The sequence below is a fragment of the Echinops telfairi genome, unplaced genomic scaffold (assembly GCF_000313985.2).
Source record: "Echinops telfairi isolate 266 unplaced genomic scaffold, ASM31398v2 ScPeMD7_60;HRSCAF=208, whole genome shotgun sequence".
Taxonomy (NCBI): Eukaryota; Metazoa; Chordata; class Mammalia; order Afrosoricida; family Tenrecidae; genus Echinops; species Echinops telfairi.
Window position 1 is genome coordinate 16747233 of NW_022103958.1, and position 15960 is coordinate 16763192.

A 15960-nucleotide genomic window follows, 5' to 3' on the forward strand; every position below is an offset into this window, starting at 1 on the left:
GATGTACAAATGCGCTTTACACAATTGATGTGTTTGGATTGTGATCAGTTGTATGAGTCCCTAATAAAATGTTTAAAAAAAAAAAGGAAGCCTATAAACAGTTCAAGGTCTCTTTGTTGACCTTTATGAATGTTTTCTGGTAGAGTCTGATGGGGTGCCAAGCCCTCATCCCAGTCTATTTTTGTTATTCCCCAGGGACTTTATTGCTCTGCTCCCCTTGCTGTTCTGTTGCATGTTCTGTGTGGTGGGGTCAGATTGGGCACGATTCCTCCAGTATTGTCCACGGTAGCACTATGGGTTAGTGAGGGACATGTCTCGTGGGTGGGTCAGCCCTATGGTCCTCTCTGTGCATTGGCTGCTGTAAGCAGGAATATCATCCGCAGGGCTTGGTGGGCCTGGGTGTGTTCCACTCTCTCTCCCCCTTGTTTACTCCTGTGTGCTCTGATCAGGCATGTCCCTCTGCCTGAGCTGTAGCTTCAGTGCTGTCCTTTGACGTGGATTCTTCTTGAGGGAAGAGGGGGTTGGTTGTCCACATAGTTGGGATTGGGGAAGGCCTCCTTCTTTCTCATTGCCCCTCTACTTGACCAAGCATGATGTCCTTTTCCATGGGTTAGTTCCTCCTGAGAACACATCCAAAGTATGTGAGACGCAGTGGGCCTCTAAGGAGCATTCTGGCTGTACTTCTGAGACAGATCTATTTGTCCTTTTTGGCAGTCCATGTTATTTTCAATATTCTTCACTAACCCCACTGTGAAAATGAATCAATTTTTCTTCTGTCTTCAGTGTCTGTCACATCCATATAAGGTGACTGAAAATAGCACGGCCTGGGTCAGGTGCACTTGAAATCCTCAAAGTAACCTCCTTGCTCTTCAACCTTTAAAGAGGTCTTGTGCAGCTGATTGGCCTAATGCTATGCTATTTTGTTCTCTTGATTCCTACTTCCATGAGACTGGATTGTGGAACCAAATAAGCTGAAATCTTAGACAATTTCAATCTTCGCTTCATTTAACACGATGCTAAGTATTGGTCAAGTTGTGAGGATTTCGGCCGTCATACTGGAGTTGAAATCTTTGATATTCATCAGCCAGTGCTTCAAGTCCTCCTCACTTCCAGCAAGCAAGATCATCTGTACATTGCAGGTTGCTAATAAGCCTTCCTCCAATCTTGAGGCCATATTCTTCTTGATATAGTCCAGTTTCTCAGATTATTTGCTTGTCATACAGATGTAATAAATATGGTGAGAAGATACAACCCTGACTTACACCTTTCTTGATTTTAAACCATAGTTTCCTTTGTTCTGTCCACACAACGGCCTCCTGATCCATATATAAGATCTACACAAGCACAATGAAGTGTTCTTGAATTCCCATTCTTCTCAAAGTTCTGTTTAGTTTGTTTTGAGTCACAAGGTTGAATACCTTTGCAGTCAATAAAACACAAGTAAACATTTCCCTGGTATTCTCTGCTTTCAGATCCATTTCAAGATCAATGTGATGTCAGCAATGGTATCCCTGGTTCCCATCCTCTTCTGAATCCAGTTTGAACCTCTGGCAACTCTCTATATGTACTGTTGCAACCACTGTTTGATGAACTTCAGCAACATTTTACTTGCATTCGATACCAAAGAGATTGTTCTCTAACTTGAGCATTGTTAGGTCACTTCTCTTTGAAATGAGTACAACTATGGATCTCTTTCAGTCATTGGGTCAAGTAACTACCTTCCACATTTCCTGGAATAGGCAAATGAGTGCTTCCAATGTCTCATCAACTTGTTCAAACATCTCAATTGCTATTCCATCAATTCTTGGAAACTTGTTTTTAGCAAATGCTTTCAGTGGTTTGGACATCTTCCTTCAGGACCATTGATCCTTGCTTATATGCTACCTCTTGAAATGGTTGCATGTTGATTAGTTTTTTTAGTATAGTGACTATGTATTCTTTCCTTCTTCATTTGATGCTTCCTTCATTGTTCAATATCTTGTCCATGAAATCTTCCAGTAACTTGATGCTTGAATTTTTTCAAGATATGTTGAGTATGGTTTTTTGGTTTGTTTTCTACCTCTAGGTCTTTGCACATTTCATTATAATACTTGGCTTTGTCTTCTCAAGATGTACTTTGAATTTTTTGTCCAGTTCTTTGACGCCATCTCTTCTATTTGCTTTAGCTAAGCTACGATTAAGAGCAAGTTTCAGACTCTCTTCTGACATCTATTTTTATCAATTCTTTCTTTCCTGTCTTTTTAATAACCTTTTGATTTCTTCATGAATGATGTCCTTGATGTCATCCCACAGCTCATCTTGTCTTCTGTCATTAATACATCAAATTTCTTCTTGAGAAGTTTGGGTGGCATATACTCAATGTCATATTTTAGTTCTCATAGACTTAATTTTCTTCAACTTGAGCAACTGAAGTCTGTTCCACAGTCAGGTCCTGGCCTTGTTTTAGCTGCTGGATTTCTGGGTATTCTACCTGGAGAAGTCCATTTGTATAGTCACCTTTTGTGTTATTGAAAAAAAAATATTGCCACGAACAAGTCATTGGTCTTGCAAAATTATATCATGTTCTCCCCAGCTTCATTTTCTAAGACCAACATTTTTAATTCCTGTTACTTCCTGTTTCCAACTTTTGCATTCCAAACATCAGTAATTATCAATGCATCTTAATTGCATGTTTGATCAATTTCAGACTGAAGACATTCATAGAATTCAACTTCTTCATCACTGGCTTTAGTGGTTGGTCCCTAAACTTGAGTAATAGTTGACCTGATTGGATTTCTGTGGAGGTGAATAGACTACCCGCCAGACTGAAAGAACAGACTCTCAGACTGCACGGTACTTCATGACAGCTCTTGAAATGTCCTTTTTGACGATGAATGCAATTCCATTCCTCGTGTCATTCTTAACATAGCAAACTATGCTTTTCCGATGGAAAAATGCCCAAATACGTGTATTTCAACTTCCTAACACCTAGAATACTGATCTTTATGGCTTTCATTTTTAATGACCTACCGTTCCTAGATTCATACTTCATAATTTCCAGGTCCCAATTATTAATTGATGTTTGCAGCTGTTGCTTTCATTTTGAGTTGTTCCCTATCAGCAAATGAAGGTTCTGGAGGCTTCACCTCCACATCTATTGTCCATTCGAGTCTCTATGGTTGACTCTCCTTTGAAAAGGCAGCTCTTCCTCAGTCATCGTTTGAATGCCTTCCAAGATAAGGGATCATCTTCTGGCACTAACTGTGCAATGTTGTTTTTACGCATGCGGTTTTCAGTAACTGACAACGTTTTGATGCTATCCATAGGATGTACAAGTAGTAAAGGGTAAACCAGAGGTTTAAAATGTATTCACCCTTTGCAGAAGAATGAGGCTGCTTGTTGAAGAAAATATATTGATAAGTATGAAAGTATAAGTGATAAATATGAAAATAAACTTGCTATGATCAAAGAAATAAGACTGCAACCAACAAAGACTAATGATTTTTTTCAAATACATTTTTTATATTTTATAATTTTGATCAAATGGTGTTGCCAATATTACAAGTTGAGACAAACTATACTTGACCTTCAGCATGGTCTGTATCTCCTGAAACACTCCACATTAGAAAATTTAAAACCATCTATTTAAAAGTATTTTGTTAAAAGAATTTTCACACTGACATAGTTTACTGTGAGTTCTGAAACAGAACATCTGCTGGACATATGCATCAACAGCTTACTCCTTTTGATATTGGTTATGCGGCCATGGGGGATTGCACTGGGACGCTCCATCAGTGTTTAGGTATTCTGACTCCACACCCCACCCAAAGCCCCTAACACAGCACAGCACTGCCCAACGCTGAAATGTCCCTCATGCTGCTCTCCCTTCCTAACGCCCCTGACTTCATGCAGACATTAATTAACTCATGCTTTCGTGACAGCAAAAGCTTCCAGCTGGTTCTTGAGTGACTCTAGGCCACTCCGTTTCCTCTTGCATTTTGTGGTCAGACTAACCTTAAAGCTATTCTGTATTGCTATATTCTCCTTGTAAAGTCAAAGGAGGGGCTCAAGGCATGTCATACTTTAAAAAGGGGTGCTTTTTTATCTCCAACATGTTTGGGTTTTTTTACTTCACTTTGCATAAGACAAAGCCCTTCAGGATGCAATGCGTAAAATTTTTCTTGAAAATTAATGCTTAAATGTCATTTTCTCTTTCCCATAACTGCATGTATATTGATGCATAGTGCCATTTATCTTTCAATAAGATTATGAAATGTTTACTTCCAGCACAATTTAGTATGAAATTTAAAACACAGTTATTCTTTTCTACAAATGGAAGGTGCATTTAACACTGCATATAAAATACTGATAAAAGCATAGATTGGTGTTGCTTCAAGTAAAGGAATCTGACAGACATATACTGCTATTTTTAATCTGGTACAATTGCTGAGTGAGCAAGCTGTTTGTAAATATTAATTGGAAGTTGCAAGCAGACACCAGCAATTTTTTTACTTAAAAAGTCTAGTACCGATCTTTTCATATTTTCCATATACTAACTGGAATGTGTGTGACCTTTTCCTTTGGAAATTTCCAAGTACTTCATTCAGGTAGCCTCCTGTTTAAATGAACAATGCGGAAAGGAGCCTGCTCGTACACCAGTTCACTCCGTCATGACTACCATGGCCTTTTCTCCAATCAGTGCTCCTCTCTGATGGATGCGGCAAGATTCCTTTTCAGAAAGGACACTTTCCTCTTATGAACATGGTCAGCATAGACATATTGGAGAAACATTTTAGACAGAATAAGCACCTGTACCAAAAGTTGCAGGAGAAATTAAACAAGCTCCTAAAAACCCTGGCTGTGATGTCCATACAAAACAAACATACAAACACTCACTGCCATCGATGCAATTCTGACTCATGGCGAGCCCACCGGGCAGGGCAGAACTGCCCCGGGGAGTTTCCAGTAGTGTAACCCTTTACGGGGTGGCTGCTGGATTCAAACTGCACACCTAGTGGTTAGCAGCTCAAGCGTAACCATGATGCCACCAGAGCACCCTGCAATGTCCACGAGGAATGAGAACGTCTTCAATGGACACAGCACTTCTCCTGTGACGTGCACAAGCACTCTCTTTACAAGATGGCTGGGGCAGAGGTATGCTCCATGGCACCCACACGGAACCCAACAGACTGCAGTGCATGCAAGTCGGTCTGTGGTCTATGGGGAAAGAGAATTCCAAACCCAGCCTTATTTTTGGCGGCCTCATGCAAGATTACGATAATTTCACACACTTATGCTCAGACATAAAGATTTAGGTGGGATATAGAAAGAAATAAACTAGAAAAGAATAATTTCAGTTAAAACTGCCCGTTAAAATACTACTACTTGTAAAAGAGTTATTTTGAAAATACTATTTATTTATAATTTTCAGTATAGTTGTGTTTTAAAAATGATTTAGTTTGTTGAAATGGAATAATTAGGTTAAATATCTACTTAACAATGGATTGTCGGGGCTCTATTTTGTATATATTTTAAAACTTTAAAATAATGAATTAAGCAAAGGTTTGTAGATTAGTTCAATTTTACATTCAACAATCACACACATTTTAACTCATTTATTGCCATCTCCTCAATATACCATCACGCCTTGCTGTTTCCATTTCTCGTTCATCACCCAGTGAACTTTTTGCTTGGTCAGTATAGCCCTTCTGATTTCAGACGGTCGGTTATTCTGGATTCCTTTCCAGACCTGAAGGGTGACTACAGGCCATAGTCTCGAGGGCTCCATCAGGCTGTAACCAGTAAGAAGTCTGCTCTTTTATGATGTTGAGTTCTGCCCCAGTTTTCTCTCATCTATCCAGGATCTTCTCATGTGAGCCTTTTCAGAGAAGTTGGCAGGTTGGCAGTAGGCGCCAGGCATCATCCAGTCCTTCTAGTCTAGGGTTGGTGAGAATGATGGTCCATTGGACCAATTGTTTCCATGCACCATTCGATTTCGGCCACTCTTCTTTCTTCTGGATGGAAAGACGTGAATACTTGCACCGCAGGTGGCTGTGGGCGGACTTTTAAGGCTGTAGGGGGCAATCACCACAGCAGGAGGTAGAATCCTGCCCTTGTGAGCTATGTGATGCCCACCGCCTGCCCATGGGCCCATATGCCCATGTCACCCAGACCATGGATCTGAGTGGGGCTCCGGTTTAGCAAGTACTTTTGTTAGGGTTTGTGGACACTGTCATACCATATACTCTACCAGATTGTCTTCTGTGATTCAGGTCAGTAGACACTAAGTTAAGCTTTGCTGACTATCACTCTATTAAACTCATATATCTTGCAACATGTAATAACTTTATAAATAAGAAAGAGAAATAAGCTTCTCTGTTACAATAATCGGTAAAAGTTATCAAATGACTAAGGATAGATTTCATTAGCTCTGTTTGGAGAACCACCTTCTCACAATCACTCTCTAAAACTCACTACCTCCTACAGAGTCACTGCTGGACTAGTGCAGGAAACGAGTGATCTACTTCCAGTTTTTACTAAGCTTCAACACTTAAGATACAATAAAAGATTTTGTATTTTCTCGTATTTTATTGCACAATACAAATGTGACTAAAATGCATTAAGAAACATTTTGTGTTTAAGTCAACACTAACAACATGTTTTTTTTTTTTAGGCGTTAACACAGCTTATTTACATAATTTCCCAATTCAGCATGAAGGTGAGCAGCCCACAATGGAAAATTTAGATATTTGCACTATACTCTCTCTCTCTCTCTCTCACACACACACACACACACACACTCCCTCTCTCCCCCCCTCTCTTGGTCTTTCCCTCTTCTTTATTTTTTGTCTTTAGAAGTTCACAGTGTTATAGAAGTGAAAAATCAGAATGTTAAGAAACCACTCTAAAATATATGGCTTTATACACATATAAAATTCAATAATGTTGTCACAAACCCTAATTTGATTTGATTCTTATTAGTTACTAATCTACTATTATCCAGAATAAGTTTCTGTACATACCAAATTGTTCAAGTGCATTTAGAGCAGGACTTGTAAAAGTGAAGTGTCACTGCTAGATTAATGGTCATCTCTTGGAAGACCATTTTGAACTTGAACACAATTGAGTTAAATTTCACACAATTTCTTTATTACACAATTTAGCATACATTCTTAAATGTTCTAACGCTCTCATATAAGCAAGCATGTCACTGGATTTACATCTGCAAAACATCCCGTTTGTACAGCACCAGAGGTTAAAAAAAAAAAAAGGATCTACCTAAGCAAATGGTGTTTTTCCTTCATTAGTCATAGTTTTATTTCAACAGGAAACCCAGACTGACAATAAAGACAACTTAGGCCAGACTCTTTCGCTTTAAATAAATAAACAATTCATCCACATTGCCTTTAAATGTTGTTTGCTATCGTTTCTCGGTAACACCTATAAAATCCGCCGAGCCAAGGCCCAACTTCCTATCTTGGAGGATTAAGCAAGCCGGATGGGATTCTCAAGGTTGGCTTTAAAATTTTCAAGAAACCTGGTGGCTAGTTGGTCATCTACCACTCGGCTGTCACTTGACATTGTGACCGTTATCAAGTGGTGCTGCTGCGGCCTGGGGTTGCCCTCTTCGTCCTGACTGAGCTTCAGAACGGGTCGGAATCTCCCCACAGCCAAGATGCAGGCCTGGGGGGGGTTGATCACTGCAGAAAATTCATCAATGCCAAACATGCCCAAGTTGGAAATACTAAGGAAGAAAAGAAAAACAAAGCTCAATGTAGCAAATCCTTAAAATAACCTTACTTTATAAAAAAACAAAACAACCTAACTAAATCTGTTATCAAATTACTCAAATACCAAAGAACATAAGTAATTAGACATACAGATAATATATCTCCTATCAAACATTTACTCAGCATTGAATGGAAAGTGCTATCCAGTGGAATATGGCAAGCAGAAATAAAGCATAATGACTGAAAGAGAGACAAAAAATGGTCACTATTCAGATAATTGATTTTATACATAAATAATTTAAGACTTGATAGACAAAGTTGCAAAATTACTAAGTGAATGTACTTTGCTATGCCACTGGATAATAGACATATAAGTACAGATATAAGGTGTGTGCAGCAATTATTTAGGGCATAAATGTATGAAACAATGTCACCTACAATTCTGTGTATATACACACACTTACCAGGAAATAAACAAAACCTCAGAAGATGTCTGACCTATAAATGCTTTTCTCTATATATATTTTTAAATAAAGTATGTGGTATTTAGCTAAATAAAGCATGTGGTATTTAGCTTAAGATTTAAAAATTGCTTCTGATAAATAGATGCCATGTGCTAAGGCGCAGTGCCCTGGAGAAGGGTCCGATGCTTGGGAAGGTCAGCTGAAAGGAGGTAGACCCTCAAGACGCAGGGCGACAGCGAGGCTCAAGCCCAGGGATGCAGGTGAGGCCCAGGCAGTGCTTCCTTCTACTGGACACTGGGTACTGTAAGTCAAAGCCAATTCAGTGGCTTCCAACAAGGAACAGGGGAACTCTACCTAAAAGATCCGCCTTGATATTCTTCTGGTAGCAATTTTCCATCTCTTGCTTTCTTGGAAAGAGCCTGCAGAAAATACAAACAGGGCATGGTGACCAACAACACAGGATGGATAGCTAATCCTGTCAGTATCCGTAACACCTGGAAGATGAAGGGGCTTCAACAAGTTTGTGGAAAAACTCCATTACCTTTTTTTTTAACCCTTGGTATCAGCTCTTCTTTTTTCCCCTCCTTCCCCACCCTTGTGAACCCTTGATAAATTATATATTATTATTTTCATATCTTACACCGACCGTTGTTTCCCTTCACCCACATTTCTGTTGTTTGTCCCCCTGGGTCGGTGGGTTATACACTGATCATTGTGATTGGTTCCCTCTTCTCCCCCCACCTTCCCCCTACTCTCCTGATCTTGTTACTTCCATTTCTGTTCCTGAGCGATTTATCTGACCTGGATTCTGTGTGTGGTCAGCTCTTATCTGTACCAGTGTAATTCTCTGGTCTAACCAGGACTGAAAGGCAGAACTGGGGTGGGGGGTGAGGAAGCCTCAAAGAACCCAGAGGAATATTATGTGTCTCGTAGGTGCTACAATGCACCCTGGTTGACTTGTCCCTTCTGTGATGGGGATGTCCTACTATCTACAGATGGGTTTTGGGTCTCTGCTCTGATCCCCCTCATTCTCAAGAATATGCTTGTTTGTTTTGGGTCTTCTGATGCCTGTTACCTGGTCCTGTCGACACCTCATGATCGCACTGGCTGGTTTTAATTCCATTTTGCCACACACTCTTTGAAGCACCCTCAGAACTGAACAGGGTATGTTGCCATCTCCATATGTTTGATTTGACCTCATGACGGGTTTTATCTATAAATAGCTTTCTCCATGTAATGCAATGAACGCAATACATAACTTACAGCATAGATAATCCAAGAGTATTAAGATTGGAAAATCAAAATGCTATAAAAATCACTTCCCTCCAGGACGGATGAGCCCTATAGGACCAGTGGTGTGAGTGGCAAAACAGGGAGGGTAAAGGGAGAATGGGTAGGAAAGAGGGAACCATTACATGGAACTGTGTGTGACCTCCTCCCTGGGAGACAGACAACTGAAAAGTGGGTGAAGGGAGACGTTGGACAGGGCAAGATATGACAAAATACCAATTTATAAACTATCAAGGGCTCATGCGGGAGGGGGGAGCGGGGAGCGGGGAGGGAGGGGAAAAATGAGGACCTAATGTCGGGGGTTTAAATGGAGAGAAAATGTTTTGAGAAACGATGTACAAATGCGCTTTACACAATTGATGTGTGTATGGATTGGGATAACAGTTGTATGAGCCCCTAATAAAATGTTTAAAAAAAAAAAAATCACTTCCCTTTAAAAATTCCAAATACTAGAATTGAGTATGGATCATTCTGCGCAGAACTCTTCAGTGTTTTCTGTATGTAGAAAGCAGTTTTCTGCTTCAGCTGTAAAATTTTTTCTTGTAAAATATTGCCATTCTTGTCAACCTAGTAGGTTTCAAATACATTAGCCAATGGGAACTAAAACTGTACCCCAATGATCCCATGACAAAATCAGTTTCCATCTTCCAGGGTTTGCTTCCATCCCTCTCAATAACTATATATATATTTTAGACAACTTTAAAGAAAAATAAAATTTTATATTTCACTTTTTGGTTACTTTTTTATGAATGATTTTTTGACAATACTGAATTCTAAAACTTAACACAGCAGAGGAGAAAGAGACGACACAGAGAATGATATCGAGAAAGTAGTTAAATTTTCCATGCACTTGCAATTAGCTCTACTCCTGTTAATTCATAAATTTCAATGCATCAAAATCAAGGAGAAAAGATTAAGATATCATATACAAAAATTAATAATGAACTGCTTTCTCAATGGGTAAGATAGAGATAGATTAAGTTACTGTCATTTGAGAAAATTAATTGAAGCGTACCTAATATTCTGTATTATGTATTCAATAAAAGCACTATTACAATCACAGGTGACAATTACTTAACTTTAAACCAGATAATTATATTTTGGAAAACAAAAATATTTTAAAAAAATCTCAAACCCCAAACCAAAACTGCAATGCTGAGCTTTGACTTGTCCTTAGAGCATAGGAGCAGAGAGGGCAATCTTCGAATTATTTTTCCTGCCATAGCAACAGACTGGCTCACATGATTCGAACACAGACACATCATGTGAGCCTTGAGTACTATTTCTCAACATGCCCTGAGGAGTTACTGGACTTGAACAAACAAACACAAAATGAATGTTAAAGACGAGATTTCAAACCTCAGTGCTACATTAAAAACACCACCTCAAGCCCTCTGGACCCCAAACACATCAGCAGGATATTCCTGCCATTGCCTCCAAACCCAAACTCTGAGTCTGTGCTAAGTAGAGGTTCTGAGTCGGGTCAGTAGTTCAGAAAATTCCTAATTCTCACTGGGATATTCCGGCAATATGAACTTACAATCAAAGTACATGCTACCTGATGCACCTTGCTGAAAGGATGTTAACAAGAGATGACGTGCCTTATTGGTTCGCTGAAAAAGCTTGTTGTGATACATGAGGAATTAAGGCTAGCACAGGATCTGCAGCTAAACAATAGGCTGTTGCTGTATTAATTTACTCAGGGAATACAAACCTGGGTGTGGCTAGGGTTTGTCTTTAATCCTTTCACAGCGATCGATATCCTTGGGATTTCTGAGGGTCTAGAAGCGAATGCTTAAACAGCCATTCTTAACCTGAGGTCCACACAAACCACATGAAAAACTAGTAAACACTTCCTGAACAACTACTATATTCCAATAATTGTCTAGGATGGTATGTAACAATAAACAATAAAGAACATAGACAAGCCAATGCTCCAAGACCTAGCGCACCTACAATGACGGTGAAAGAAGGTAATATGATAGCCTATCAGGGAGCTGCTTTACATCGGGAAGCCATAGAACGTCCAAGAAATGAAGGCCAGAGTCAATTAAAGGAAGATCGGGGGATTCTATGCTTTCTTAAGCAACACCCAGAGTTCAACAGATTCACGCCCAGAGTTCAACAGATTCACGGCTGCAATCATTTCCCGGAGTTCAGGAGCAGCTTCTCACGTACTGTGAAAACAGAGGTCTACAAGGATCATCTCCTCAGTGAGAAACTTGCTGTGAACTTGAGGTTTGTCTATTACCATGATCACAGAACTGTAGTTTGAGTTTTATTTAAACGTAAAATTCCTGTCTGAAATATAGCATCTTTAGAGCTGAGCACTAGACTTGGTGAAAGAAATCTTCTATAATTTAAACGCAGTTGGCCTCTAATGTATTTGGACATTATTTCTGAATTTTCTCAAGATGGATCCTATTTGAATAAAAACTTAAAAACCTACAAACACTATTGACGATCACTTGGAAACACCCAAACCACACCACCCAACACAAAAGCCAGAGTAGCCAGGTCATTATTACACTTTATCAGAAAGCATAACATTCTGAAAGCACAAGATGCCTTTCTTAAGACTTACCTTCACTGAATCAGCAATTTCCTGTATACCCTTAGCAGGAACATTTTTTATGATGGGTGTAATTAAACCTCTGTCAGTTGCCACAGCCACTGAAATGTCAATAAAGGGCAATTGCTTTGGGCCGTATCCATCCCAGCTTGCATTCACATCTGGCATTTGCTACAGAACAGAGAAAACATGCCACGGAAGAAGCAGCGTTAGACTCAGGCAGTGCAGAAAAATAATTCACACATAAAGATGCATTTTTCTAAAGTGAATGTAGCAAGACAGGAAAAAGATTAAAAAGTCAGTATAAAAAATGCTCTGGATCTTGGTGTTAAATGTTTTCATGTTTGTGTTTTGGAAGAATAATTACACATATCTTTTTGAAGCACGCCTGAGAAAGTTGCGAAGCTGCACGTGCTGTGATCCGCGTCTGGCGTGGTTAGAGGAGCTTCCTGTCAGCCCCGACGCTCAGGGGACATGTTTACCACCTGCCCGCCTCTTCTGGTGCCCCGACAGGAGATACAAGGTGACGACCCCCACGCTTATGTATTCGCTACAAAGAAAACTGCACTTTCTAGCACTGCTCTGGAATATAGAGGCCCTCAATAAGAGGACTTTTCATTTTAAGATGGATTTCCTAAGTGTCATAAATAGTAACTTTATATTAAAGTAGGCACATTTACCATAAATATACTTACACTCAAGATTTTCTAAAAAGAGGCGAAATGACCAAGTAACAGTGTGTACCAAATGCGACACAGAAAATAGTGACAAGTGAAAAGTCAAATAGTTGAAATAAAAACAGAGCACCTTTCTCCGCATTCCCCTCCCCAATTTCTCTTCCAAGAGTAAGACCCAAGCTTTCTAACAGCTCATGGAAAACAGCAAACCACTGTTTGATCCGACCCTCACCTCGTTTTATTTCCAACCACTCCGAGATGTATTCTGCATTTTATCCAGGCTTCCCACTGCCATGCTATGCTCATTTCCAACTCAATATTATCCTCACAACACTTTTCCATTGATCTTTCTACTTCACCTTTCAGGGCTTGGTGTCTTGACACACTGAGATGTAGTCAATTAGTCGAGGAGCTGATATTAAGAGCTCAAGTAGAAGGCAAATGTTTTGAGAATGATGATGGCAACAAATGCACAAATGTGCTTGACACAATGGATGCATGTGTGGATTGTGACAAGAATTGCACGAACCCCCAATAAAATGATTTTTTTAAAAAGAGGCTTCTAGCCATACTTCCTTATGTGATGTATTTTAATTCTGGACTCTTCTGCCTGTGGTTAGTAGGAGCCTGGTGGTGTCGTGATTATGAATTGGGCTGTGATCGCATGGTCGGCAGTTCGAAACCACCAGAAGCTCCTTAGGAAACAGACTGGGGTTTCTACTTTTGAAAACAGTCAGTCTTGGAAACCCACAGTGGAGGGCGGCGGGTGTGTGTGTGTGTGTGTGTGTGTGTGTCACTGACTCGATGGCAGGTAGAAAGAGAGGTACCTGTGGCTGTAATCCAGTGGTTCTCAACCTTCCGAATGCCACGACCTTTTAAAACAGTTCCTCATGTTGTGGTGAGCCCCCCCAACCATAAAAGTATTTTCGTTGCTACTTCATAACTGTAAATTTTGCTACTGTTATGAATTGGGAGACCCCTGTGAAAGGGCCGTTCGACTCCCAAAGGGGTTGTGACCCACAGGTTGATTATCGTTCTCTGGTACAAACAACAGGTGGGATGCATCTTTAGATTCTACTAGTAGATAAATCGTCATCCTTTTTCCTTGGGGATACGGTCTGCTGAAAGACTGAAACCACACCTTCAAAAAATAGCCAGCTCAGATGCAGGAGCACAGAGAGAAAGCCCAGAAACATGGGAAGAAGAGCGGGTTTGAGATCTCTGCCGGAACTGGGGGGGGAAGGCCCAGACGGACAGATCCTGTAACACAGAGACTTTGGGACAGAGCAAGGAGACAGGCTGGGAACAGAGGCTGAGGCAAGGAAGCCGAGTCAGAGAAGAGGAGCAGTACCGAGACTACAGGGCTGTGCGGCAGAGCTGCAGGCGGGCTCCTTGGATCACGGAGGCAGAGCCAAGAGACCAGGTGGCTGAGAACTTGAGGACCAGAGAGGGACTTGGCTGCTGGCTGAGGAGAGGTGTTGGTTGCTGTGGCCCAATGACAGTCTCCTGTTTACTGATCTTGACTTATGGTAAACTGTTAACTTCTTTAATAAATCCCCTTAGCTGTGAGTGTTGTCTGTGAGTTCTGGGTGGCCAATAATTCACTTTAACGAATTTACTGAACCCGGCAACATCTGGTAGGGTGCCATGGGAGGAATGATTGGTGCGAGAATAAAGAAGGATGGAGATAAAGGCAAGTCTGACCTCTGCTCAAAGGGCAGCCAGAGGAGGTCAGAGATGGCCACCTTCACTCCGATCTAGCACTCATCAACACCCAGTGGATTCAGGGCTCAGCCTAGTCATCCATTCAAGAGCTCAGCACTGGGGAGACAGAAATGAACAAAAGTGCGAAGGACTCCCTGCTCTCTCAGAGCTTCTATTTTAGTTTCAAGTGAAATACTTGTTACACTTCTGATAAGGTCGTTTTTATTTATTTCGTCTATCCAACATTCCATACTATAAACTCCTCCAAGACATAGCCCACATTTTATCTTTTTTTTTTTTTACCACATTTTATCTTTTTAGAGTCCTCACAGGACCTATGTCATAGAATTTCAATGGTAATTTGCTGAATTAACTTTAGAAATTTTGTATAACACCATAACAAAAGCACTAATAATAAAATCCAAATACATCTGTAAGAACTTTCAATAGCTTACCTTAACAGAAAGAGCATATTAAAAATGCTCATTCCATACTAAAATAAGTAACTCATAAAACTTTAAAAATGTACAGACAGCAGGTGTTAACCATATGAATTATCATAAGATGAAGGAAAGCATGCTAGCATTGCACATGTGATGTACAGTCACTACATCCTTAAAAGGAGTAAGTCTGCCTCCGGTATTGATGACCTTGTGTGATCTCCCCTTGGGTACGGGTTGGACCTGTTATGATTAGGCACCTCAGGTTGATTCCAAAATACAGTGATCCTATGCACAACAGAATGAAACACTGCCCAGTCCCGCACTGTCCTCACAATTGTTGCCACCTTTGAGTCCATTATTACAGTCACTGTCAACCCATCCCCTTGAAGATCTTCTTTACTGCGGACCCTCTACTACCTAACACATATGATGTCCGTTTCCAGGGACTGGTCTCTCTTGATAACGTGTCCAGACACATCCTTGTTACTAAGCAGCAGCCTGGCTGTACTTGCTCCAAGTCATTTATTCTTAATATATTCAATATGTTTTGCCAACACTAATTCAAATGCATTCATTCCTCTTTACTCTTCATGATTGGTGAGACTGAAAATACCATGGCTTGGGTCAGGTGCACCTTAGCTCTCATCTTCACTCTTTAACATCTCAATGCTTCCAGTCCTGTGGCTTTCAGCAAGGTTGTTATTCAGCCTTCCTCCCATTCCGATGATGCATTCTTCTCACAGACCTTGAAGTATGGTAAAAGGGTACAACCTTGAGGTCTAACTGTACTGATTCTGTTTCCACAGGTATAGTACCTACTGTATTCCTACGTATGCCACAGAGCTTGGGGTGTATAGTCACTGTTTATGGTGTTGCAGAAAGGTCTTTTTACCAGAACTGAAAACCCAGAAATAAAATCATCAACATAGGGACAACTGATCTTTGATAAGGGCCCCAAAAATATCAAATGGGAAGGTGATGCCCTTTTTAACAAGTGGTGCTGGAAAAAATGGATATCTACCTGCAGAAAAATGAAGCCAGACCCTTATCTTACTCCATGCACAAGAATAAATTCAAGGTGATCACAGACCTTGAAGTTAA

The 15960-nt window shown here is 40.4% G+C and overlaps 1 protein-coding gene across 1 annotated transcript in view; it reads right to left on the minus strand.

Moving 5' to 3' along the window:
- Positions 1 to 6545: 6545 nt before the first annotated feature.
- PDHX (pyruvate dehydrogenase complex component X) overlaps positions 6546 to 15960 on the minus strand; it is a 73293-nt gene continuing 63878 nt past the window's right edge. The window contains exons 9-11 of the mRNA XM_004708290.2: positions 12048 to 12206; positions 8528 to 8592; positions 6546 to 7723 (exon numbers count right to left, since the gene is read on the minus strand). Coding sequence (XP_004708347.1) covers positions 7465 to 7723; positions 8528 to 8592; positions 12048 to 12206 — 483 coding nt within the window. The 3' untranslated portion in view covers positions 6546 to 7464. The remainder of the gene's footprint in view (positions 7724 to 8527; positions 8593 to 12047; positions 12207 to 15960) is intronic.